Below are 27,829 nucleotides of genomic sequence, written 5' to 3'. Positions count from 1 at the left end.
AATAGCAAACATTTTATTTTGGACAGGGAGGGTATTTACTTGTATTTTCTCCTTGGCATGCTCCATGTTGGCTTACAATGCTGTTCTGTTTCCTGACACACAAATACCTGTTACATGGATAAAGGCGTTGTCCAGTTTATGGGAAAACACAAAAGACTGTAATTTGTAAGCCAGGCAGAGTGACAATTATCAAAGCATATAATGGCAGCTAATGAGGTAAAATAATCAGCACAGGAAGGTAGTACATTTCAATGGACTTTCAAGAGGGCGTTCCAGCGGTGGGCCACTCATAAGATTTAGCCCGGCATTGGCCGCATCTGACATTTCCAGCACTCCCCCTCGGCTGTACTTTTCCTTGCTACGCCAAGGCATGGACTTGAACGGTTGGATTTTCATAGAAGAATATTGTGTAATATTATTGTAGCCTGTGCAAAAAGGTTACCATTGAAATTTAACACAGAAGGCTACAAATAGAGAATGAGGCATAGGATGTTTTCCTAAATAAAAAAAAAAAAAGATTCCTATGCCTTTTTCCCTATTATAAACTTGTTCAAGATTGAATGTGAAGCAAAACCTCTTTGTTTCCATATGAAAAGGGTTTATATCTAATGAGAAGAAAAAATTTCCTTTTTTAAAAAAAAAAATTCAAGGTTGCTCGCAAATTTTCCCAAGTTTTTAATTTTGTCCCTCTGTTTGGCACCCCTGCTAAAGAAGTTCACTTCTACAACGCTTATATAATTGTGCCCCTACGTTACACAGGCCCATGGTCCACTGGAAAACTGCTGTGAGAAATGTAATGCAGCCACTAAAGCCGCATACACACTTGCAATAATAGTTGTTGGAAATGATCTTTCACGATCCTTTCCAACGACTATTATTGCACGATGCATGAATGAGAGCTGTACATACACAGGTCTGCTCTATGGAGAGGGGAGGGGGAGAGCGATGGAGCAACACCCCACTGCGCGCTCCCCCTCCTTCACTTGCATTAGGATTGTTCATTGTTCATCATCCGTGGATCCGCCAGGACAGTCGTTCGGACAATGAACAACGTGCACTGTACACACTTCAGTTTCTCGTCCGATATCGGCCCTGAGCCGATTATTGGTTGAGAACTATTAAAATGTGTACCTAGCTTAATGATTGGAGTGCATGTGAACAAGAAGCAGAAAAAAGAAATTGCAAGATCTGATGTATCGAAGGATTAAAAAAAAAAAAAAAGTTAAAACGGTTGCTTTAGCAAAGTAAATAGAATTTTGTTTGGACTCACATTCGCTTTCAGAGTGGACATATTGTTATATTATTATATTGTTGCAATTGAGCATTTCCAGGCTCATTCATTTGTTGACCCAGATAAAATAAACAAATAATGATATTGATCAGCAATGACATTCAACCTGCTGCTGCAGTTAGTTAGGATTTCCTAAAAGTTTGTTACAAGATGAGGGGTTCTGGTGCCTTCAGCCAAGGATTATCTGCAGGTCATTGTGGCTCTATAAATGGCAGATTCATGGCTGCTAATAGAACTCCGAGGCTTTTGTCCTCTGGATACAGAATAACTGGCACCACACCCTGACTATAGACGCTGATCAGTGAGCTGTTGTACAAACACAAATGTATTTTTAGACTCCATCTAGTTTACAAAGGTTGAAATTAAGAGTTTGATAGGAGAAGGTGGCGGCGGGTGCAGGAAATGAGGAACAGGAGCGTGACGTAGGTATCAGCACTGCAATAAAAGGGTCAGTTGTATGGTTACTGGTGTAAAGTGAAGCTTTTTATAGAAAGTTGTATCAGATTGATTTGTCTCAAATGACTCCTGATGAAGCAAACCTCAGCGCCTGTGAAACGTGTGGAGTATAAAACTTGAGACAAGCCCCTCCTTTTATATACATTATATTGATCATTATGTATGTGGTTGTATAAGCTTTTATTAAATACATGTTTGTATTTTATTCTACAATTTCTTTGTTTGAAATTTCATGCCTCAAAAGTCCTGCATTTGTTTGCTTTTTGCATTTCTTTCAACTTCTTTTTAATGTATCATAAAAATTACGAAATATGTAAAAATAGGACCTAACTAAGACCCAAAAATAAGTTTGCTAAAGCACTGCCTGATTTATTAAGGTTCTCCAAGACTGGAGAGGATAGACTATCATGGGAGAATCTGGGTGATTCAGCAAACCTGGAATGGATATTGTCCAGGATTTAAAGCATTTGCTAACTAAAGAAATCCTTACCAGGTTTGCTGGATCACTCAGGTTCACCCATGATAGTCCATCTTCTCCAGTCTTGGAAAGCCTTAATCAGGTTCAATGTATCATAAATAATTAGAACAGTTGTGTCCTATGGGAAAAAATATTTTCTCTCTGTAAGGTTGAATAACGTTGGGCGACCACACATAAATGTATCCTAAATAATTAGAACAGTTATCCCTTATTGGGATTTTCTGTAAGGCTATGTGTGATAATTCTCGCCCGATACGAATGATTTTGCTCATCTTGGGCAAGAAACTGACGTGTGTGTATATATAGCTTTATAGAAAATCTTTCAATAAGGGAGGGGTGTTGTCATTCATAAATCCCATTGACAGATCCATGAATGGCCGACGGTTAGCGACTGCAGTACAAGTCAATAGAGAAGAGGACAGCGTGGTGCGGCTCACTACTCATTCACCATTCTTTCCTCCCCATAGAACAGAGCAGTGCTGTGTGTACAATGCCTATTCATTCTTTTTTCACTCTATTGTCGCTGAAAACAATTGTGAAACAAAATTTTGAGCTTGTGTACGTAGCCTAAGTTTTCCACTTTTACTGGACAAATGGAGAAGGATAAATCATTCCAGCAGATGTTGCAGATAATAAGGTTTTTACCAATTACTCAGATCTGCAGTATATCTGGCTTGGCCGGACCCAGCACCTGCACAAACACCACGGTTGGTGACTATTAATGTTTGTGGGGTAAGGAAAATGGGGTAATGGATTACCATGGAATAAAGGACTACACCCACCCCATTATTCACCTGTTCCTTTTACATGGATTTCACCGCCATATAAGCATGGCAGAATTTAAAACTAGTCTTTCCTAAGAGACTGTTCTGTCCCTGTAGGAGAAATTTTTTCTTACTTCCTGTCCTGGTGACAACACCAATACCACACATAACCTCTGACTTTATAATTCTCTACAAGTAAACAGATAAGCAGATCAATCCCACAAAAAGCATAACAGAGAGCCGTTACTTTTAAAGTGACATAGGCATTATGGAATGCTACCGGCTGACATGTCATTGGTACCTAGATGGGTTCTTATCTGGTTGTAGAGACAATTACAATTGAATTCTATTACATTTAGCAATTGATCCTGACTTTGGCTTTACTTGCATTGATTGGCTTTTGCAATGAAAACAAACTGGAGAGTGATGTGAAAAGCACCCACAGGGATGTGATGAGTCCGGGTTGTTAGCAAATTTTCAAGGTTAAGCATGTAATTTCCTCTGTAATTCAGAGATAAGAGCCATAAATATCCTGCAATTAACACTAAGTTTACTGATAAGCCAGAGACAAGGAAGAGAAAGTACAGTGACTGTGCTGGGGGTGGTGGAGAAGTAATGGATTATGTATTGTAAATATAAATACGTGTTTCAAAGACTTGCAGGTATTTATATGAATTTAAATAGTTTCCTGTTTTTCTGGGGTGCCAGCAATAACCTGGTCGTACCCCAGGACTACACAACAGTCATATAATCGCATCGGTACCATATGCCTAGTATGGCTACTAGAGGAGGTGTGAAAATGCCAGACTCGGCTCGAAGGAAATTGGCAAAATGTTAGGGTCAAATTCCTGTGCTTTGCCTTCAAACCCCCCCCCACAGTTCTTCAGTAAGTCCCAGTTGCTTCTCCAATGGCCTACTAATGACTTCTTCACTCATAACCTCTTCACGCAGACAGCTCCAAGATTTTTCTGGAGCTGCCTCGACTCTCTGGAATGGTCTTCCTCATCCGCCTTGCTCCTACTTTCTGCTCATTTAAAAGAGCTCTTAAAACCCATCTTTTCAAACTCACCTACCCATCTTGTTCTGTCTGTTAAAACCCTCACTACTTCCCACCATTACATATCTCCCCTCCTATTGTGTGGTTCTTCCCCCACCCCCTAGATTGTAAGCTCTTCGGGGCAGGGTCCTTCCCTCCTCCAGTGTCAAGCTCTGTATCTGTCTGTCATTGGCAACCCCTATTTACTGTACAGTACTGCGTAATGTTTGCACTATATAAATCTTGTTTATTATTATTAATATTAATAATTTATAGTGTCTTGAAGAGGTCAGTAACAGCAATAGAACAAATATTTTTTTTGTTAATCCCAGAAGGCAGGGCTAAATATAAAAAATGTCCAAATACAACACTTTTATGTTGTCAGCATAGAATACGGAGTTTCTTTACAGCACTCCGGATCTACCAATACTGCCCATCATAGTCATAGGGTTGTGTTTCATGGCACAAGAGCCCATAAGCATTAAGGATTTGTTATTTGAGGTCTTGTTCCTGACAAAACAATCATAAAACACACAAATGCAATTCAAGGTCCCATAAACAGTGTTTATTATTTAGGAGGCCAGCCAAGAACTGCTGAGAGATACAGATAAGAGGTACCTGTCTGTAAGGTGCGTGCCTACAAGGACGTGTTCTCACCTAGTGTAGTGGCTTGTGGGAACACGTGTGTTAAGGTAAGTGATACCATGAAACATATGAACACATTGTAGGTCAATTCATTGTTAATGGCGTCCAATGTGTATGCATTGCAGCACACCACACTGCTACTGGAGAAAACAATGGTACATCTGACTTCATTGATTCATTGGACAAAAAAACAAAAAATAGTTACACCTTTCTCCAGGTGTAAATCAGCTGCAGAGAATATCATTTTCCCACATTGTTGGCCTTTTTGTGATTACAGGTCTGTTTATGTAAATTTCTTGTTCTTACAGGTGAGCCGGCAAAATTTGACCCAAAATTCAAAGGTCCGATTAAAAATCGGTGAGTAAACCGCCTGTGTCCTCTTGTAGGTTTTCAGCTAATGTGCAAAACTTTGTGCTTGGTGTAATAAGACTCGAAATATTATGACTAGGTCATATACAGAATTTCTGGTACGTGAGTTCACACAGACCTTAAAAAAAAAAAAACTTGTATCCATGAAGGGCAAAGCAGCAGGTTCTTTTTATTGTCTCTCCACTTCTATGGTACATGCTTACCATTTCCTCCTTCCCTGGTCCATCTTCACTCCATTCAGCCATTGTGAGTCAATGACAGTCCGATGGCTTCTTTATAGTAATTAAATGATTGTTGCCAGAAACAATCTTTTATAATCATTACCTGTGACAGATAAACGAATGAGCACTATACACACAGCACTGTTTAATTGAGAGGGAAGTGGGGAAAGATGAATGAGTACAACCCCAACGTCGTTTAGCAATCCTTGATGAGCAATTTGAATGACCGTTGTGCATTCCTATGGAGAGGAGCTCAACAGCCATTCGCAACGTTGATCAAGGATTGATGAACGGCGTTGGGGGACCACCGTGGACCAATGTCAGATTTTCGTTTGACATGAGCATGACCGTTCATACCAGGTCAAGAATCGTTTGATATCTATAGGTAGCATTACAAGGGGCTGAGGATTGTCTGCCTGCCCTTATAGGCTTTTCACCCATACAAGTGCTGTCACGTCAGAAAAATGGGATAGTAAATCTCATCACCCTTCATACCTGGAAGTATTGGATATCTTCACCCCTGGAAGGTACTTCCTGCTATTCAGGTTGTTTCAACAGTATAACTGTGTTCCAGGAAATCTGCATTTGTAAAAGATAAACTATTTACTCCACAATAACTTAAATAAACAAAAAAGAAGAAAAAAATGCTATTGCTTTGCCCAAAAGAAGATTACTCCTCATGGTTTGTTCCAACACCAACTAATTTGGATTTTCCATCCCTTTTTGGACTTCCAGACAAGTAGGGAAGGTAAAATATACAGCATAGACGGCAATAACAAACCAGGCTTGTAACCCTTCACTACAGGACACAGTAGTTGTGTAGAAGTCCATGGATGGACCCTTGGTGCCCAAAGGGGTCCATGCATGTGACATACTTCAGGATATTCGTGACTCTTAAAGAGTCTAATGATTGAAGCCATGACCTGCTGAAGAGGTAAGTATTTCTGCTATTTTTTTGCAGGAGGTGTATAAATTGTCCCTAAGCCTTTCAGGTGCCCAAGTTGGTTTGTTTATTACAGTCTTATAACTAATAAAATCTAAAAATAATTACTAAAATCAAACTCGCATGTTCTGGTTTGCAATGCTGACTAGTCTCCTTGTTCTCCCATCCAGGAGCTGCACTGACATTATATGCTGTATCCTGTTCATGGTCTTCATTCTTGGCTATATGGTAGTTGGGATAATAGGTAAGTGAATATTTGCAGATGCTATGGGTCTTTGCAACTGAGTTTCACTTACTGCCCTGTGGGGTGAATTTAAATTAAACCTGGAACTACCTGCTGCATATGTATGTAGTGCTTTGAGCCATCCTATTCTCTTTTTGTGCAGTCTGGAGATCTGGGAACCCCTGCTTGTGATACAAGGGAGCTATTCTTTAACACACCACTGCTGTCTCAAAATACACCAATCAGATTCAGACCTACATTGGATCTTAAGTTTAATTGGTGGTAAAGAAAGCTGAGATCTAGAGGAAATGATAAAGAACAGACATATTCATTTATATATCTCACTGCAATAAATTCCAGAGTATTAAGATAAAACATTCTGTTTTTAGCAGAGTTGTGTTTGCTTGATGGATTTAGTAGCTTTTACTTGCTGCCTGTAATTATTTAATGTTTTTTTTTTGGAATACAGAAATCAAATGTCTTAAGCAAGGGGCAATATGAAAGGAATATGAGCATAGTCTTGTACTATCAGTAGCCCAATACCTAAGCTTAGTGTTATCACACATGATAAAGCTGAAGTGTAAAAATGCATTGCCAATATGAGGTCTTGTAAGGATGGGAGCTGCAGATTTTCTTATCCTTATCACCACAGATATGTTTATCTACACATATTCTGATTATTCCCAGAAGAATGACATGAATTCTTACTGGTGGCTTTACAGTGGGTTTTATAAAGCATAACCAGAGGCGGTGCAGCAAATCACTCTGTTATCTGCTTTATGAGCCTCTTGTGGGTAATAATGTAATTAATTATATTATGATAATATGGAAAGTGTGTAGAAATATTGTAATTAAATTTGTTCAATGGGTACATTTAGGGAAGGTTACAGTGGATCTTCCTAGCATAGAAAAAGACAGATATTAAGTCATGAGAGAGGTCTTAATATTTTTACAATCTTCCCAAAACTTGGAAAATGGTTTGGCTGTTACTATAAAATAGACCTTCCAATGAAAATGACCTTCCACCTCCCCCCAAAAAATCATTAAAAAAAAGACCATGTCCAGGCTTCCACCACTTCAATGAGGCACTAGTTATGTCACCAACCATTACTCTTTTTTCTTAGGAGACCTTGATGCTCAAGATTCTGTTAGCCCACCCTTGTACATTCCTATGCTAACCTCTCCTGGAGTTACAAATGTTTCAAGATATGTCAACCTTACAGTTCCCACTGTAAGCCAGCTAAGCCCAGAACTGGCCTTCCCATCCATTCATAATGGCTGGACAACAAATACAGCAGAACTCATAGTCTAACTGCAAACTACACTAGAACCCACTACAAAAAAATAAAATTTTCAACAAAATATCCATAGATGGACCCTAAACATTTTATGGCAGCACTGGGTCTTATTTAGCCTAATGGGCCATGAAAAACTTTTTATATGTGGTCTTTTTTTGGGGAAGAAAAGAGAATGACTAGCTATGAGAAGAAAAAAATGATTAAAACTTTGTTCGTGGAAATAGTGGAGGCAGATAAAAAATTCTTCAGGCCCTTGGGTGTATTTTTTGCCAGCCCAGTACTGGATGTTTGCCACACATTACTGCCATAAAGAGTCCCTATAAGATGTGTCTCCATCTGTAAAAACTCCCCTGAAGAAGCTTAATACAGGCAAACCGTGTCGGGAGACCTGACTTGTTAACTACTCAACTTATTTATACTATGGACTCAATAATATCCTTTTATGTAACACAAACTACCTGTGATACACTCAAGTATAATACTTAATTTTACTGTGGTTTTGAATTAAACCCCTCCCTTTTAAACACTGTTCCAGATGGTCGGAATTGAATACTTTTCTCATAACATAAATTAAAATGTATCCACTCCTCCTTTTATTTGGCCTTAATCCTCTATATCTCAAGCTCAAATGAATAATCTGAATGTATAAGTGTTTTAGTATTGTTCAAATAAAATTTTATTCCAAATGGAATCTCTCAGGAATTTTGCTACACTGCGAAACGCATCAAGAACAAAACACAGAGATAGATTGTATATGTGAACTATTTAACAGCAAATGAAGTGATTGATATTGTATTGCCTCTTCTTAAAAAAAAAAAAAAAAAAAAAAAAGTTTGTCCTAAATATTCTTGTATTTTGTTATATTTAGACTTTTTTATGATTTCATGTATGGAGGTACCTTAAAAGTCCCATTAAAAAAACTTTTTTAGATGTAGACGAAATCCCCCAAAATTGTGTAAATGTAGTGGGGATGCATTACCACAACCTTCACTCCTCCCTGGTGTGCTCCATCCTTCTATAGATGGTGGCCACCAAGACTTTCCATTGAGTGGCCTTTTTTTGCAGTTTGCTGGGTTGGTGGAGCAGCAAGGGTTTCTAGGTCAAGAAATGGTGCAGCAAGCCTTTGTATTTAAAGCTATAGCCTTTCTAAACAGTACTGTGGCTTCTAGTTTCGTGCTTTCACTCTCGAATCGGAGGAGAGCAGATGATTTGGTCATAGCCTAGAGTTTAGTTCACGAAATGACCACTCACCCAAGGTTCCACCTATGGATTTGTACCTGAGGCCAGGTGAGAAACACATTATTTACTATAAAACAAGCCAGGCAGGATAATTCCTGGTGTAACCTGCCTTTAATTTGCATAGTTAAAGATATGAAATCATATCTGTGCTAACTAAACAGAGAATATATGTGGCTGTTGATGCTAAAGCCACGTCAGCTTTGAGTCACACAATATGGAAGATCCATGACTTTAAAGCATAATAGTTTATAATGAAAAATCGAGTGTTCTGCTCTACCTGTAGGTTGAACTATAGGGACAAAAAGTTCAGGAGTCCATTGAGGATATTTTAAAAACTTTATTTAAGAATTGCCAATAGTTTATAAACAGAACAACAATTACAAATTTTAGGGGTATTTTGGTCAAAAATATTTTTCAGTTCTCTGGAGATGGCACTGTGCATTATAGTGTAGGTACATAGAAATTAGAATCTTTTGAATGATTGCTACTGTTTCAAATAATTATACAGTATTATTATACTGTATAATAATAAATAATCACTTATAGTGGGAATATAATAAAATATTGGTGCTGCCAAAAGTCCAGTATTTACTTATTTTATTATTACAACAATATGCAAGTTAAAAACAACTAGCCAGCATGGTCACAATGTTTTTAACTTGCTTGGTTCTGCAATAAATAATTTCCATTTAGTACATTGTAAGTCGATGGCAGATTTACTGTTTGGGTTCAGGCACTGGAGAGGAGATCTTCCATGCAGCACTGATCGCATCTCAGGATCTGACAGTGGCTTCTGAATTGAAGGCTTTAGCAGCTTTGATCACCTTAAACTGTGCGTCCATCTTGGTCCTTCTGAATTTAGTCATCTAACACCCAGACGATCACATCAAATTTTTAATTAAACTTCCCTTTTTTTTTTATTACAGCCTGGCTGTATGGTGACCCACGCCAAGTGATCTATGCCAGAAATTCCACGGGATTCTATTGTGGATTTGGAGAAAACAAGTAAGGGATTATCTATATATTGTTCAGATTTCCTGCTTACTTTGTTACCCAGATCTTTTCACTATTGCATTTTAAAAATGACATCTGAAAACTTGATTTTCAATTGATAAACCCCAGCACTTGCTCATATTTACCTTTACAATACCCTAATTCTGCAACATCTTTTTCCTTTTAATTCAGTTTCTTCATCTCCTTTTTGTTTTCTACATGACCATGTCAAGTCATCACTTCCCTTCTCCCAATAACCTAGTTCTGCCATCCATTTTCTCTTTTTATATGTCTGTGACCTATTCCCTCCATTCCTTACTTAGTTTTTGCAACTCTCCTGCCTACTTTCCCATACGACCCTGACACTCTTTTCTTTTTTTTACTGATTATTACCTGGACTCTCTGTTCCCTTCTTCCTACTTTCTGTCCATTGTCCCATCTCCCATGTGACCCTGACAATCCATCCTTTTTTCCCTGTGGACTATGTATTCTTTTTCTCTTCCCGTCTATGGCTGAGACGCTCCATCTAGTTACAGTAACGTACTCTGGTTGAAAAAAGTCCATCAAGTTCAACCACTAGGGAAAAAAACATATCCCTGATAAAAACCCTATAGACATAGTTGATCCAGTGGATAATGTCTATACCTAGCCATTGCCTAGACCAGCCATTCTCAACCAGGGTTCTTCCAGAGGTTCCTAGGGGTTCCTCAAACTGTGGTTGATTTACTACCCATTTCATGATACCTACCATCTATTGGCCAACTTTACTTGGTAAAGCTTAGTTGTATGACTCCAGTGATGTTTTTCAATGTCCATAGGGTGGTATTTCATCCACCACTGTATAGAGGCTTTTTTCCATTGACCCACAAAAAATGGGTTTTAGTAGGGGTTCCCTAAGACCTTAAAATTGTTTCAAGGGGTCCCCAGGGGTAAAAAAAAAAGGAACACTGGGCTATACCTAACATTTCTTTCTATTTGTACATGACCATGACTCTTAATACCTCCACATTAATCTCACATGACCTCTCCATTGATTCTATGTCTCCTGGTTCTTGTGCTGCTTACTCCTTTTATATGACCATGACTCTTCATACCTCCCCATTTATCTCATATGACCTAGTCTCTTCATTGATTCTATAACTCCTAGTTCCTTCGCCTTTTACATGACCAGGACTCTTCATACCTCCCCATTGATACCCTAGGCCCTTCATTGTTTCTATATCTTCTGGTTCATTTGCTGCTTACTACTTTTACATGACCATAATACTTTTTTAGCATTTCATGCATATAATTAGAACACTTTATCTTTTTTTTTTCATTACAATACCACAACATTTCACCCCCTTTTCACTTTTCTAGTAAGACCACTGATTCTCTGTCCCTTTACCTAAGCTGAGCCGAAAGTCTACATTTGTTTCCTCACTGTCTGACCTTTATAGTTTCACCTCCTAATGACTTGTGATTTTGCATTATTCACTTCCTTTGTGATCTGTAGTAACAATATAGTAATTTTTCTTTGCAGAGAAAAGCCTTTTGTGCTATATTTTGACTTGCTGAAATGTCTCACTGGTACAAACATCTTGGCGGCAGCAGCAATGAATGGATTGCAGTGTCCCACCACCCAGGTACCTTCACTAGATATTCCCCCTGGTCTCTGTTAACCCAATTTTCCATTTTATCCAGCAATACTCTTTGTTTATTACTTCTATGATTGGTTACTCTTTCTGTTATTCATATGATGCTCTGCTCCCTAGGTTTGTGTGGCGGAATGTCCGCTGTATTTCAGAGCCGCTATACCAATCGGTGAACCCAAAAATGTCTATAACCAGACATTCTGTCAGCCGAGTATTAACCTTACTACTACTACGCTGGTAAGTAGGATGGAAAGGATCAGCGTGTGACAATTGTTATATGTTCAATCACTGGTTTCTAAAACATGGATCGGCACCTGTATTAATGCAATCATTTTCTATCTTCTTTTTTTGCAATGCAGACTGTGAAGGAAATTGCAGCTAAGGAGCTTTGCCCAATCTTCCTGATTCCCTCCAAACCAAGTGAGTAGCTCCAGTGCTTTACAAGGGTTTTGCTCTTCCTTTATACATCGTAACAAATGAATAATGTGGATCACAGTTCTTGCACAAAATAGGTTTTGGCTATCACTCACATTGAAATACCCTGCCCCTGCTTTTGTTTTCATTTCTAATGGTGGAATTTCAGCTTAAGTTTAGCATCATGGGCAGCCATAGCAAAATATTAAGTATATATATATATATATATATATATATATATATATATATATATATATATATATATATATATATATATATGAGACTCATATATATGTAGGTGACCCATTCTCCAGACCAGTAATTTTAACAAAATATTATCTTGTTATCATCTTCCCAAAAGTGTATGCTGGCATTTATGGTGTAACATCCTAATGATTGTTGCTTTTACAATAATCATTTCCTTTTATATTTGTACTTCATTGCTCCTTGTATTTACCTATAAAATCCTCCCTTGTGCCTGTCAAAAAGCCCTAAAGCTCATTTCAAACTTGCAGTTGAACTTAACCTTTTTTACCACAGGCTCAACCATACATCCATTCACTCTCACTCAACAGTATACAAGTGGTTGGGAACCTAATTGTGTATTCCACACGGTTGTGGCATGGTTCCTGGAAGCGAAAGTTGCTTCTGGCCGTATGGTTGCTTTTCTTTCTCTGCTTTTCTTTCTCTTTCCACACTATAAAGGCAAGGTGTATTAACGCAATGGCATTGACCTGTGGTGCAGTTTACCATTCATGGGTGCAAAGCAGCAGTTGCTTCGCACCTGGCCGCAGCTAATTTTGCTGTTTTCAACCACAAGTGTGAGAGGGACCCAAGGCTGTGCCAGGAGCCACCATCTTGGATGTAATGTCAGCAACCCCAACAACTCAAAGTTGTCATTCAAATGACATTGTATGGTGTTCCTCTTCATGTCTTTCATGGTCGTTGTGCTTGAGATATACCTACTCAAATTTGCTAACCATATCAGAGACACATTGCAAATTATTAAATTGTTTATTAAACGGAGAAATGTTACACCTAAATATATTTTTTGTGCTTTTACCTTTAGTATAAGGACAGAGTTTCTTAATGGCGAAAGCTCTAAACATACTAGTAATGTCTGAGTATCTGCATACCAATTCTCAGTGCACCCAACCCAAGCCAAGTGTGAAACTGGAATTGCTAAACTGTAATAGCTTCTAATGATGCCTTTCATAAAATGCTTTAGACCCATATTGCCTAGAGCAGCGGTTGACAGAGGTCCACAAGAAAATTTTGGTGGTCAGTGGTTCTGGCCAGTGCGCCCCCAGCGGGGTCCCCCAGACTGAGCCACAGACAATGTCCTTCATATGGACACAAACCGCCCACTCTCCCATCGCAGGCTCAGGGAGGTGGATGGGTGGTGTCTCTGGACCCGCTCACCCTCCCATCACAGGTGGGTTTTGGCATCATGACGTCACTATGGGGTAAGTTTCTTCCCCTTTGAGTGACACACGGTTCTCGCACATGCACGGTCCTGATTAGGTCCTAAAAGGTTGGCATTCATTGGCCTAGAGTAGTTTTTCTCAACGTTTTTATGATAAGGGAACCCTTAAAATAACCTTCAGGAACCCGTTATAATTACATCCACAGATCCTAAATCACTAGCCTGGTGGTTCAGGGAGATGAAGGGGAAGAATGTCCCCCTTACAAATACAACATTTCCATTGGTGTCATTTAAATTGACCTTAGAGGTCCAAATTGCTCGAGGAACCTCTAGCAACATTTTGGAGGAACTGTAGGATTCCACAGAACCCTGGTTAGGAAACTCTGGCCTAGAGAATTGCAGCCAGCAATGAGTACGCAACAGGATATGGGCAGCTCCATAAACTTTTTATATAAAGAACCTAGCCTTTTCTTTATCTCTCCCATCTTCTGTTAATTGGCTTTAGGATATGCTCCACATGTGCATTAAGGTGCCGTACAGGGCATAAGAGACTGTTTCATTATTTATGGTTTGGAATTTGCCATCTGAACCTGACAATAGTCCATGCTTATTCTAACTTCACAATCCAAAGTACACAGCCATGGCATTTGCATGCGGTTTGATTGACCTTGCAGTTCCTGGCTATAGCTCAGCTGTGGTCACTGTTCTCATTCTCTGATTTTCATAAACTGGTGCTAGCATAGTTCTACTAGCATAAACAGGCTTATTTATACCCCTCCATCCTCATAGTACAATGACTCCTGTGTTCATTGTCACCCTGTTATTTAATGTGTCACCCTTTCTGATCTCAGTCTTTAACAGGTGTTTCCCCCAAGTCGACATCCCCTATCCTGATAATTTCACTATTAACAACCTGAGCGGAAATGCAACGAAGAACCAGATTACAGATGCTGCCAAGTAAGATCGAGATCATCCATTTACTACCTGCTTCACTCCTTCCCTCTTCTTTTCTTTCTATATCAGGAGAAATGTATGCAGTTGTTATGTCTGACATCATCCACAACAGGCTTCATAATGAAACCTATAACTATATTGAAATGTATGATTTATTATCATGTTTAGCCAGCAGGTAGGGATCTAGGTATTTTAGCACATTTTACATTCTCTCTTCCTCTAATTTGCTGGAAAAAATACTTTAGTTTACAAAGCTCAATAGCTAAAGTTGAAATTTACATGCTCTACTGAATGAGTCTGAGCAGTGACTCCTCCCTGCCTATATAGAGGACTTTAAATTGAAGCAAGTGTCTGAAGGTAGAAAACCTCAGCAGTTCTCTGTTTAGTAAACCCCTAGGGCTTTGTGAGTCCTTTGCCATTGATATACATTGTATTAACCCCTCCCCACCCATAGTCCTTATATTAAAGCAGAGTGAAACCCATTGATTCTAGTCTATCCCCTTATATCCAGTTATAGAACATACAAAAGTAAATAAACAACTACAAATAAATAATAGCATTTAGTATTTTAGGAGCTGTCAGGGTGCCCTGTGTTGCAGCTTATGGGGCTTTATGTTTGTTACATTTTAAATTTAAAGAAAAATAGTAAAACTGCATAAAAAAAGAGCCCAAGCTGTGTGACAGACACCATTGGCGGTAGAGGAACAGGATTCCTGTTTAGGGCGTTTTGTACAGCTTTTTCTTTTGCCTATTGGGGACCAATAATTTTGCCATCCTGTTAAAAAGATCTCTTGCATTATTTTTATTATTATTCCTAGCCTGTTCCAGATTTCTTTCTCTCTTTTCTATCCCCACAAGATTGTATCCATCTCACCTATCTATCTTTTATGCATATTTTAGGGCAATTGCCGATTCCTTGAACTTCCAGAATTTGAGCAAAAAGATTTTTGAGGATTTTGCCAAATCGTGGTCCTGGATTCTGATGTAAGTAGCAGATTTTTCATAATTGTCTGTATGCAGCAATCCTAATAAGAGGTAATGGCTGTCCTAGAATATGAATTGTTCAGTAGGGTTTTAATAGGTGCCAGTCCATACCTCTTGGCAGAATTATGGCACCTGCTCCTCCATAAACTTTGGTGCAGTGCTCAATGCACATGCGACGGATGAAAAGCACATTGAGGGGCAGTTTGTAGATTTCAATTGAGATATATATATATATATATATAGTGTATACACATTACAATGCATGTATTATATGCCATAGTTACATGAATATATTCAATGTATTACCTGTAAATCTAAACTCAGCCCAGAGCTGTCCCGGCAGGGAATGTGACACCCTTTCTTTGCTAACATTTCAGTAACATTTACAGTTCTTGTTTCTATCCTAGCCTGGGATTGGACTATAAGGCTACGTACATATGTCAGATGATTCTCGCCTCGGGGCTGATATCAAAAGAGAATCTGGTGTGTGTACAGCATTTGGCATCAGTCGTCTGATCCACGATCCTGGCTGATCCATGGATGACTAACAAGCAATGATGAACAAAAAATGAAAGTGAAAGGCCATTCTCCCCCTCCCCTCTCTATAAAGCAGAAAGGTGCTGTATGTACAGTGATCATTCATGCACTGTGTAGTCATTTGTTGTGGGAAAGGATCGTGAAAGATCCTCTCCAACGACAATTATTTCACATGTGTACCCAGCCTAAAAGGTGAAGCAGCAGACTGATAAGCTCATTTCTCTTTCATTCTTCACTAACTTATTTAACTTGGCTGGCAAGTTTTCCAAAATCTGTATGTTTGAATTGTTTCACTTTGGTGAAGTTGCACCTTCCCATAACACATCTTCTCTTTGTCTCGGTGACAGAGCTCTGGTGATTGCGATGGTAGTCAGTCTCCTCTTCCTGATCTTGCTGCGTTTCACCGCCGGCTTTCTGGTTTGGATTCTCATCATTGGTGTTATTGGTGTCATCGGATACGGTAAAGCTTTGATATGTTTTAATGCATGTTGTGCAGGGACCTCAATAGACACGCACACACTTGTATGTTACCCAACCTGTGAACCCTTTATTCTTTCCATTATGACCCTGACCTTCATGTTGTGACTTCAGTCCCCCAGCACCCCCTGTTACATGTCTACTGTCTCTGATCACCTTCTTTAATATCTAAAGTCTCTGTCATATACTGAATATTGTGTGCATCACCTTGTACATTGACAGTCACTGCCCTACAGCTATACCAGAATCATACATGTCTAGCCATTAACATGACCATGGGTTCTGCATTTCAATAGCAAAGTAAAACAAGACACTTACACTGGGCCCCAAAGCAAGGTTCCTTTAATATCTCCTCCATCATGTAAAGAGGAGGATATGACCTATTTAGGTATTAGAATACAAATTACATGAGGCTGAGGTCCAGTTTCCATCTTCTTTGATATTCATAGTAAAATCATCAAGCTCCAGTGCTAAGTTAACGGAATTTATTAATATTGATAATAAATGACAATTAATTCACATGTGTACCCAGCCTAAAAGGTGAAGCAGCAGACTGATAAGCTCATTTCTCTTTCATTCTTCACTAACTTGTTTAACTTGGCTGGCAAGTTTTCCAAAATCTGTATGTTTGAATTGTTTCACTTTGGACAAGTTGTACCTTCCCATTATGAATTACACAGTATTTATATAGCGCCAACTTATTACACAGCGCTGTACAAAGTCCATAGTCATGTCACTAGCTGTCCTTCAAAGGAGCTCCTAATCTAATGTCCCTACCATGGTCATATGTCATTATTACAGTCTAAGGTCAATTTTGGGGTGTGGAGAGTGGAACCTAACTGCATGTTTTTGCAATGTAGGAGGAAACCCACACTAACACCTGCAAACTCCATGCAGATGGTGCCCTGGCCTGAGATTTGAACATGAGATCTAGCACTGCAAAGGCCAATCAATGGAAAATATTGATCCATTTGCATTTTGATAGATTACAAAGTACTGATACTGAAAAACTGTGCATTGATTACAGCGTTCAAAAAATTTTCATTTGACTTTCTGTACATATATCACAGATGGATCAAACTGAAAATCGAATGAAAGTCAATTCATGTTCCTCCATGCCTGTCCTAGATGCCATAGGTGTAAATAATCCCCCTTTGTGCTTTGTGTGTGTTTTTCTATGGTTGCATTGGCGACATCTGAACTCACAAAACACTCACACAATCACAAAGTGCAATATAAAAAGATTTCCTATAACCGATAACCTGGGATTGCAGGCGTTGTAAGTGCAAACTACAGTTCATGGCTGGTAATAACACTGCGTGTTTCGAGCTGTGGGTTAAAATTGTGTGATCCAGCAAACCTGGAATGGATTTCTTAAAAATTTATTCTAGGTTTGCTGGATCACCCAGGTTCTACCATGTTGATCTATCTTCTCCAGTCTTGGAGAGCTTTTTTAAATCTGGCCCATAGTCCCCCTATGTATCCCCAGCAATGATTCACCTGTTTTTTCTTGTTTTCTCTCTGTTTCAGGCATCTATCACTGCTATAAAGAGTATTCCACCAGCACCCAGACCTTTAATGATGTGGGGTTCAACCCCAATCTGTCTGTATATGCTCACGTGAAAGAGACCTGGTTGGCCATTTGTAAGTAATGCTCATGGGTCTTCTTGAGTTTTTCCATTATATATACCAGCAAAACAAGGATTATTCTATATTCTAGGGTAGTATGCGGAGGTATGCAAATCGTTATGTTTTTTCCCTCAGCTTTTTGTACATTAATAACAGCTGGAGTATAGCACAGATACAATCTAACATTTATTTCAAACTGAATTCAGCTCATTCAGAATAAATAACCATCATTCTTTCAGTGCAGACACACGCGGGTGATTTACTAAAGGAATTTAGGCTGCTGCCTTACCAGAGTGAATTATCACCTTGCAATGGCAGCATCACTTAGCTAAGTGAAGATGGTAATAGTTCACTTTGCCATAAATCCCCAATCACATGGAAGGAAACCAAAAAAAACACAATTGGATGGTTGAAATCAGCAGAGCCTCATCTCATTTACTGCAAATAGATAATTCACTTTGCTATGTGAACGACCTTTATTTCCTCATTTAATCAACCCCAATGCTCAGTTCAACCTAAAATGCATGTTGTCATTTTACACAGCGCTGCGTAATATGTTGGCGCTATATAAATCCTGTATAATAATAATACAGCAAGCTGTGATTCGCCACCATCTGTTGTTCAAAAAATAGTACTGCAGCTTCATTTTGCAGACTGAGTAGTTTGCTGGAGAGCTGCATGGTGCCCTAAATCTGCCCATTATTATTATTATTATTATTATACAGCATTTATATAGCGCCAACATATTACGCAGCACTGTACATTAAATAGGGGCCACACAATGTTCAGTCTGATTGTACAATCTGCCTTAGGTCTGCCACCCACTTTGTAATGTAATGACCTGCATAATATATACAGAGTAGATTGTTGCATAGTTTTGGTAAATCTAATGAAGATTTTATAATCAGATTGTAATGTCTTTGGAGACCCCTAGCAATGTTTGTAATCAGCAGTGAGCTGCAATACTGAAGCCATAACAGCCAGGAAATTTTCATTTTCAGAAGGAAGCTGGCTTAGTTTTCAGTTTGCAGAATGTCCGGTAGAAAGTTGGAGCTTTGGGCAAATTTTGTGTAATTTGGAGATTCCTGGTTGGGTGATGCCAGTCTAAATCAGTGTTTGTGCCATGCTTATACCTGCAGTGATCGTGCTGGCCGTGGTGGAGGCAATTCTGCTGCTGCTCCTCCTGTTCCTGCGGAAGAGAATCCTTATCGCCATTGCTCTTATTAAAGAGGCCAGCAAGTAAGTTAGGACCGATATGATGGGAATGGGGGGGATACACTGGACAGTGGTGATTTAGGACTGGGCAGTCCGAGGGGCCATCTATCTGAGGGTTATCAGTTAGATTTATGACGGTTTAAAAAATAAAACTGTATTTCTAGGCCAAATTAAAAAAACAATTCAGATATTTCCCCATGTTTGTCCAATGCTATGTACAGAAAATACCTGTTGATCTGCAAGCACCCAATGACCTGTTTGAGCTGCAAGCGGTGTTGTTGGCTTTGCCTGCAGGACAGCAGAGCATCACCCCTCATCTTCATAAGAGATATGTGTGTGTAGGAGGGAGATGTTATGTAGTCCAACATGCAAGGCTGACTTCACTCATTGAAGCAAAGGCAATTGATAGCCCCCCAGAGGATGTCAGGTGCCCACTGAATTTCTGCCAGATCACCTGACATTTTCATGTACCTGCAGCATTTTTAATGAATACCTATGCATATATTGCAGAGATGCAAACGTTTACTTTTCATCAGCCTTCACGAACAGGGTTGTTATATCAGTGCTGAATTCTCTAAAGCCAAAATAAACATTGGCAACATGGAGGATGGACAAGCTGCTTCAGAACACAGTCAATGTGTTTGTTTCTTTATTAGTTTTTAACAATAAAAAGATTTTTTTTTTCTTTTGACACAAGCTATACGCTTGGCTTCAGGACTGGTAAGACATAGAATGATGGGGTGTAGGATACTGCCCAGGGCTTAGAAATAATTGGGGTCACCACTGATCATGCAGCACAGTATAGTGACTCTCTGGTCTTTATCTCCACAGGGCGATCGGATACATCATGTCATCCCTCTTCTATCCGCTGGTTACCTTTGTTCTCCTGGTGGTCTGTGTGGCATACTGGGGTATCACCGCTCTGTATCCTTAAGGCGTACTTGGGGTCCCTTGTGTTCTCAGCAATAATAATGTGAACCTTGGACACGGGGTGTCCATCTGTGAGATGGATAATATCAGTATGTAGAGTAAGCGCACCACACATATAGAGAAGCTGCATTTTCAGAAAACATTGTAGTGGGGTGCAGAGATATAGCTATCATGTGCAAGTGTAATTTATAAGAACACCACATACATATCAATAGCTGACTTATCTAGAGGAGCATTGGCATAATGTGGTGAAGTGGCACCCTGGCATGTACACAGATCTATACACGTACCCAAATACCAAAATGGAGAAAGTGTGCAAACCTGCTGAGCAGGAAATAAAAGAGAATAAAGGAAAAGAAGGAAGTCAATGGTTTTAGAGGGTGCCTGTGTTTGTCTTCCTCCTACATCAAGGTAGTTCATCAGTGGTAGGAGGTTCTGCTTCTGAAACCTTTCAGATTACTGATTTGAGGACTGACAGCCCGCTCATATCATTTCCTTATAATTTTAAGTTTCATATCCACAAATAAAGGTAACTGAGCATCATACATGGGATGGGTACAAATAGGATTTTGTGTTATTTTATGGTTCCTTAACCAACCTCAGATATCTGGCAACCTCCGGAGGTCCATTGTTCAGAATAACAACTTCAAACAACAACACCCCAGAGTGCAGCAACATTACAGGAACCACAACCTGTGATCCAACGGTGAGTAAAAATTAAATTTTGTTTTTAATTTTTGCTTGCTTTATTCTTTGCCTTCATAGAATTGCATTTTTATAATCCAGATAGGGCTTAACAAGAAAAATCATTATGGCCATCACAAACCAACATTTTGGGCTTGTGAAACGAATATATCTCCGCATTTTGGATCATCGGTATCTGACCCGAAAAAAAAGTTAAAGAAAATATTGGTGACTCCACAAGTAGTTTAAATTTCAGTAAACCTTTTGGAGTTCCCTGTACAGCAGTACCCAGACTAAGCTGGATAGAAGGGGCATAGGGAGCCGATCAGTTGTGCAGCAGTGGGTATGTGCTGAACAGGCTAATAAACATTATAGCTGTAGTGAGCAGAGGGACAGGAGGATGAGCTGCTTTTCTATTCACTGTCCATTCAGAGGCTGAGCTAAGGACAAGACCAGTAAGTGCTACAGATTTTAATGTCTGCTGCCTGCCAGAATGGTATATAAATCTCAGAAATGGCTCCAATCACCTATACAAATATACAGGTTAGCATTCTGAGCCCCATACTAGTTTACTACCTGGGTCCCCTCCTCCATGTCTAAAAGTTCAGACCGGGTACAGAGGTATGAATGGATTCCTGACAGCTGACAGCGATATAAACTGGGCCTTGGCTTGCAAGTCATCCTATATATCCTTTGAGTCTCATGCAAAAAAAAATATGATACTCCCCCTTTAAAGGCTGGAGCAGGTAGGCGAAGCTGGGAACACACAAGCAGTGATATTGTTGCCTGACCTAGGGGAACTGTACAAAGCTATTCATTCATTGAGCCTGTGGGCATCCACCCAAAGGTGTAACTCCTCATTGCAGTAAGATGCCATCAATAGATGAATTACATGTGACATAGGGGCTAAAGGGGCTCCTTATCGTTTTGACCCATAAGATATTGATATTACCTTGATAAAGTGAATGAGCACCTCCAGGTGTATTAACGTTTCAATACATGAAACTCATACAGCATCATCATAAATCGCTATATCTTTTTCTCCTCTCCTGTAGACATTTAATGCCAATGCAACAGGGTGCCCAGATGCCCATTGTACCTTCTACAAGTACAACACAGAAGGGATCATCCAGCAGAACATCTTCAACCTGCAAATCTACAACGTCTTTGGTTTCCTGTGGTGCATTAACTTCGTCATCGCCTTGGGCCAGTGTGTCTTGGCAGGAGCGTTTGCCTCTTATTACTGGGCCTTCCACAAACCTAAGGACATCCCCTACTTCCCCGTGTCTGCCGCATTCATGAGAACACTTAGGTGAGTCTCCTGATTTTGTGTTCCATAATCCTTTGCTTAAAAATTGGTATTGGATATAAAAGTGGCTCTGTTTACCTCCACCTTACCCTAGGTATCACACTGGATCCTTGGCTTTCGGTTCCCTCATTCTCACTATCGTTCAGATTATCCGAATCATTCTGGAGTATCTGGACCACAAGCTGAAAGGTAAGCCATTGCCTGATGATGTAACCTTTTAGGATTTTTGGGCTTACAATTTCATATTGACAATATTAGAAAAGCAACTTCTCATGTGTGTAATGCCATGTCTGTCCTCTAGGAGCGCAAAACCCGTGCACCCGCTTCCTTATGTGCTGCCTCAAATGCTGCTTCTGGTGTCTGGAGAAGTTTATTAAATTCCTGAACCGCAATGCTTACATCATGGTATTTTTTTTTTTTTTTTTTGTGAATTAATCTTCTTGTTAAAGCAGAACTAAACCTGTGATACTCACCTGCCCTTTGCACACCACTTAATCTTCTTTCTTTTCTCATGTTTTTTTTTTTTTGTTTTTACTCTCACAAATGCAATTCAAACCTCAGTCTTTCGTTCAGCTATGAATGAGTCACACTAACTACAAAGTAGCAGCAATATGACTATATTGTATTTCCCATTGACACTGCAGACATAAATCTTTAAGTCCTTACTGGCAAAATGGCAGCTAGGAATTGCCAAAAATTGTAGCCAGGGAGCTTTGGGGGAGGAAGATTTGTAGTGTATAAAATATAGCCCCCAACTATTCAGAATTCAGCTCTTAGGGTATATGCCTTAGGCCTAAGGTCTAGAACTGGCTGATTAGTTACTCAATAATGGGAAAAACCCATTTAGGGGGTCGTTGGTAAACTTGAAAAAAATGTAATTTTTAAAAAAATCCATTTGCCTCATTTTTGTTCTATCACAGATTGCAGTTTATGGAAAGAACTTTTGCGTTTCTGCTAAGAATGCCTTCAAGCTGCTGATGCGGAATATTGTGAGGTGAACACGGACATACATGTGCTTTCTATGTTACTACAATACATATCATTGTCTGTGCTGCTCACTGTACAGGGTCATGTGTCCCTGGAACTGATGTCTGTCATTGGCTGATAGGACCTGTGAGTACGTGTGTGGATTGCTATGTTGTGATGTGTGTGTGTGTGTTCTTCTTTGCATGTTTTTTTTATCTTGTTCTGAGTTCTTCTGTGAACCTTTCATGATTGGAGTGTTTTCGATATGGCTTTGCATGTTTTAGGTCCTTAGACATTTTGTAATGTGTCTTTGGTCTTTACAGGGTGGTTGTTCTGGACAAAGTTACCGACCTTCTTATTTTCTTTGGAAAGTTGATTGTTGTAGGAGGAGTTGGTAAGAATCATAGTTATTATCTAATATCGGACTCTCATTGTTTCTTCTGTAACTTTTTCTAGGGTTGCCAATGTTTTGCACTGGTGCCCATCACCATATAGGCATTGTGATATATCTGCTAACCTTATGCCAAATACATATTTCTCTATGTGCGTCTCTTTGTACCACTCTCCCATTTTCATGCTCCTACATCTGCCACTCTTTCTCATTCCCTTCCTCCTACATGTGCTAATTTTTCCCTTTCTTCTAAACGTGCCACTTTCTTCCATCCCCTACCTTCTACACGTGCCACTTTCTTCCATCCCCTACCTTCTTTTTTTTTTTTGTCATCTTACAATATTTTGTCTGACCAGTTGTTTGCGCACTCTAGGTGTCCTGGCATTTTTCTTCTTTTCTGGTCGGCTGCCAATTCCTAATGATGCCTTCAAGTCTCCGACCTTGAACTATTACTGGATACCAATCTTGGTGAGTGCTGAACAGAGACATTGCCTATTTAATTATAAACTTGTGGTGGAGAAATCCATATGTGTAAAGCCGAAGAGAAGCAAGCATTGAGTGTTTTGTGTTTCCTTGCAGACGGTGGTTGTAGGATCATACATCATTGCACAGGGCTTCTTTAGTGTGTACAACATGTGTGTAGACACCCTCTTCCTCTGCTTCTGTGAGTATACAAGCTTATCATGGTATAGATGTTTTGTTATAATCTGGTTCTGTTCTTACCCCTAAAAAAACTTTTAACCTGGTGGCTGCCAATGATGTCTTCTCTTTCTGGAAATCCCAGTCATTGTAACTCTCTGCCTATAATTCAGAGTCACTGGGCCTGTCATTTTAAAGCTCTCCAAGATGGCGAGGTTACACTTTTATCAGTGAAGCTGGATGTTCCAGCAAACCTGGAATGGATCTGGTCTAGGATTCAAACCATTTGCTAGCAAATGACTTTAAAGAAATCCATTCCAGGTTGTGGAATGCTGGAGGACACTGCTGGAACCAGGTAGGACTTTTAAACTCCCTGGCAATTCCACCCCGAGTGTGGCTCAGGGTTACCGATTTTGGTATGGAAATCCACCCCAAGCCACACTCAGGATTACTGCCAGGGAGGTTAAGACTTTTTTAACATTGCATTGGAAACATTACCCTTTTACTTTTCGGTCATAGAACATAAACAGGAAGTTGGAGAAAATCTTCCAAATTCTTTAACATTCTTTAATTAGAGACTTGTTGCTATAACAAGTGTTATCAATGGGTGACTTCTCTTGTTCCAGGGACAGTTCAATCAATAAAATGCTAGAGGTGCCAAGTCCAACTTAGGCTCTGTGTTCCCCATTCTGGGTAGTCACATGGTGCATTGGACTTTTGACCTCTCTGGCTTGGTGGATGTAAAGAGAGTCACTGGCCCAGATTTATTAAGGCTCTCCAAAGATGGAGAGGATACACTTTCATCAGAAAAGCTGGAATGAATGCGGTCCAGGACTCTTGCCAGAGACATTGGCTAGAAATCCATTCTGGGTTTGCTGGATGACCCAGCTTCACTTGTGAAAGTGTATCCTCTTCGGCCTTGGACAGCCTTAATAAATCAGGACCAATATATTTAAAGTCCAGGTCCCATTAGTACACAATACATTATTAGCATGCACTGATTGCTATAAGGGGAAAAACCTTCCATTTTATTTTACCTGCCCCAATAATTTCAATGCATTTCACCAAATGCTGAGTTTCCTTCCCAGTTGGCACTGGCACCATTAATATTATCCAGTATTTATATAGTGCTGACATAATATATAGCATTGTTGTACAAAGTCCATAGTCAGTCATATTTTCACTTCGGATATCCCTGCTAACGGATCATCTTCTCTTTTTTCAGTGGAAGATTTAGAAAGGAACGATGGCTCTGCAGAGAAGCCATACTACATGCCGAAATCTCTTATGTCCATCCTCAATAAGAAGAACCGACCGGCGGAAGATAAGAAGAAAAAGAAGAAATAATGCTTGGCATATTTCGGAACATATTGCTGGTAGGATTACCACGTTGTCACACTCGGACTGACAGGCGAATCTTTTTAATCCACTCCTGCTTTCCCGCAGGTTGAGAACTGCTGCTGATTTTTTAAAATTCTTTTCTATTTATATCCGTTAGACAACCAATCGCTTTCCTGAGGCTGGCGACAGATCTCAAAGTGGCCATTTTGTTTACATTTCAGTGAAGTAACCATCTAATAAGAAGGGTTCAAAGCCAGGACCATAATGGCAAGATATGTTTACTGTATACTGACCATATCCAGTAGACTGAACCCCCTTAGGCCTTTTAAAGGAAAGACTCAGAAGATGTTGTTTTAGTTACCAGTTGCAGTTCCTGCTTAGGACTTGTGTATTAAAAGTACACGTTGCCCATAGCATAAAGTAAGAAGGCTTCTCTTCTTTTTCTAGAACACCTTAGAAAATTAAGGGAAGACTTTGGTTGTAACAGGCAACACAGACACAACAACTGAGGCCTACAGGGGCATAGTGGTGAATGATGTAGATAAACCATGTGGCCAAAAGTTTGTGGATCCCAAACTGTCACACCTATATGATCTTGTTGGACATCTTGTTCCAAAACCATGGAGATTATCAGAGTTGTGGCTATAAAAGAGTCTACTTTTGGAATGGCTTTGCATGTGATTTTGGAGTATGTGTGCTCCTTTACCAAAGTAGGATTTGTAAAGTGAGGTATTGATGTTGGATGACCAGACCTGGTTCACTGTGTTTTAATTCAGTGTTCAGCAGGTTTAAAAATCAAGACTCTGTGAGACAACCCTGGTTCCTCTGCACCAAACCTTGTCCTTGTGGAGCTGGCTTTGTGCACAGAGGCACAGTCTTGCTGGAACAAAAAAAAGGTATTTATCAAGTTGTTACTACAAGGCTGGAAGTTGGAGCACAATTGTCTTTGCATGCTCTTCAATAGGAATTTCTGGACTCAACACCTCTGGCTCCTCTGCACTAAACTGTGTCCTTGTGAAGCTGGCTTTGTGCATAGGGGCCCAGCCATGCCAGAACAGAAGAGGGCCCTCACTAAACTGTTTTTAAAGTAGGAAGAACACAATTGTCTTTGTATTTCTTAGCTTGAGCAGCACCCTTGACTGGAGACAACTTTGCTTCAAAAGGAGTGCTTGCAAACTTTTGGCCATAAGTGTATACACCAGAACAAGTCCATATTCAGTATCAATATTCCATTTCTGTTTAGTCACAAATGCTGCATTATTGTGTGTCCCTATCCTAGGAGTGAGAAGCATTTGGCAGTGTGTCTCATCAATCCTTCAGTGACCTCCTAACTGTGAATGTGTTTTCCATTTATGGATCACACCTGGCTTTTATATGTGCCTTAATGATGTTACAAGCAATGGTCTTGTATTCTTTGCTTACTTGTTATACAAAAAAAACAAATATATATGTATATCAGAAGTCAATGATTTTGTCAGGTGCTCCAATAGAGAATTGCAGATTGATTCAAGTCACGGAATGACCTCTAAACCAAAATGTCTGTGCGTATTGCTTGATTTTACATAACACATATTGCCATTTTTGTCTTAAAGTGAATCTGAAGCCAATCAATCAGTCAGAAAAAGACTTGGATACACTTTAAAATTTCTGTTTTGTTTGCATTTAATTGCACATTTTGTTCTGACATATTTATGGTTAAATAGGAGGTTTTTATAAACAAAAGAAAATTCCTATGTGAGAAGCCTCTGAAGACAGAAGCTCCTTCCTGATTCTTGCTCCAAATACTGTAATCAATGTAAAAAGTACAGTTGTCAGAATTTGGAGCTGCTCTGATACATCTGCTTTGACAGATGTCCTTATCTCCTAAATCTTATTATCTCTGACTATATTTTAAATGCGACAAGCAGAAATATTTTGGAAGCAGCCAAATATCCTTCTACAAAGGGAAATGACTGATTTTTACACATTTTCTAGATGGTTGTCTCTGCCTAAGAGGCAAATCTATCTCTAACATCAAAGATTTATTTGAAAATGATCCCAAAGATTTTACCTTTTCACCTGCTTGCAGCTTCGTGGTCAGATGCGCTATTAGAGGCACCTACCTACAAAGCACCTGAAGGGGAAGGCCTAGCCTGAGCCATAGATTTCATTAGATCGCACTTTAGGCTGTATATAAATTATATAGTATGTAAGAATTATTTTTATCTCCAGATTATAGTTTTTGTAGAAAATCAGATTTTATAAGATTTACATGTACTGTACATATTGCTATATATTTGCATGTATACAGAGAAGTTGACTGTTTTTTAAGGAGTTGAATAAAATGATTAATAAATTACTTGT

The 27,829-nt window shown here is 39.4% G+C and overlaps 1 protein-coding gene across 1 annotated transcript in view; it reads left to right on the top strand.

Annotated features, from left to right (window-relative positions):
- The window catches only part of SLC44A4 (solute carrier family 44 member 4), a 42,447-nt gene extending 14,623 nt beyond the window's left edge, over positions 1 to 27,824 (top strand). Inside the window, exons 2-22 of the mRNA XM_072431510.1 lie at positions 4,979 to 5,027; positions 6,374 to 6,447; positions 9,890 to 9,968; positions 11,479 to 11,581; positions 11,711 to 11,827; positions 11,950 to 12,010; positions 14,282 to 14,387; positions 15,285 to 15,368; positions 16,253 to 16,365; positions 17,913 to 18,026; positions 19,151 to 19,250; positions 20,058 to 20,150; positions 20,760 to 20,862; positions 21,896 to 22,152; positions 22,244 to 22,338; positions 22,451 to 22,554; positions 23,070 to 23,143; positions 23,439 to 23,509; positions 23,880 to 23,974; positions 24,086 to 24,170; positions 25,371 to 27,824. Of these exons, the coding sequence (XP_072287611.1) occupies positions 4,979 to 5,027; positions 6,374 to 6,447; positions 9,890 to 9,968; positions 11,479 to 11,581; positions 11,711 to 11,827; positions 11,950 to 12,010; positions 14,282 to 14,387; positions 15,285 to 15,368; positions 16,253 to 16,365; positions 17,913 to 18,026; positions 19,151 to 19,250; positions 20,058 to 20,150; positions 20,760 to 20,862; positions 21,896 to 22,152; positions 22,244 to 22,338; positions 22,451 to 22,554; positions 23,070 to 23,143; positions 23,439 to 23,509; positions 23,880 to 23,974; positions 24,086 to 24,170; positions 25,371 to 25,492 (2,099 nt within the window). The 3' untranslated portion in view covers positions 25,493 to 27,824. The remainder of the gene's footprint in view (positions 1 to 4,978; positions 5,028 to 6,373; positions 6,448 to 9,889; positions 9,969 to 11,478; positions 11,582 to 11,710; positions 11,828 to 11,949; positions 12,011 to 14,281; positions 14,388 to 15,284; positions 15,369 to 16,252; positions 16,366 to 17,912; positions 18,027 to 19,150; positions 19,251 to 20,057; positions 20,151 to 20,759; positions 20,863 to 21,895; positions 22,153 to 22,243; positions 22,339 to 22,450; positions 22,555 to 23,069; positions 23,144 to 23,438; positions 23,510 to 23,879; positions 23,975 to 24,085; positions 24,171 to 25,370) is intronic.
- The last annotated feature ends 5 nt before the right edge of the window (positions 27,825 to 27,829 follow it).

This window comes from Pyxicephalus adspersus, chromosome Z, assembly GCF_032062135.1.
Source record: "Pyxicephalus adspersus chromosome Z, UCB_Pads_2.0, whole genome shotgun sequence".
NCBI classification, from domain to species: Eukaryota; Metazoa; Chordata; class Amphibia; order Anura; family Pyxicephalidae; genus Pyxicephalus; species Pyxicephalus adspersus.
Note: the sequence above shows the minus strand (reverse complement) of the source record. Positions and strands in the feature narration are given on the sequence as shown.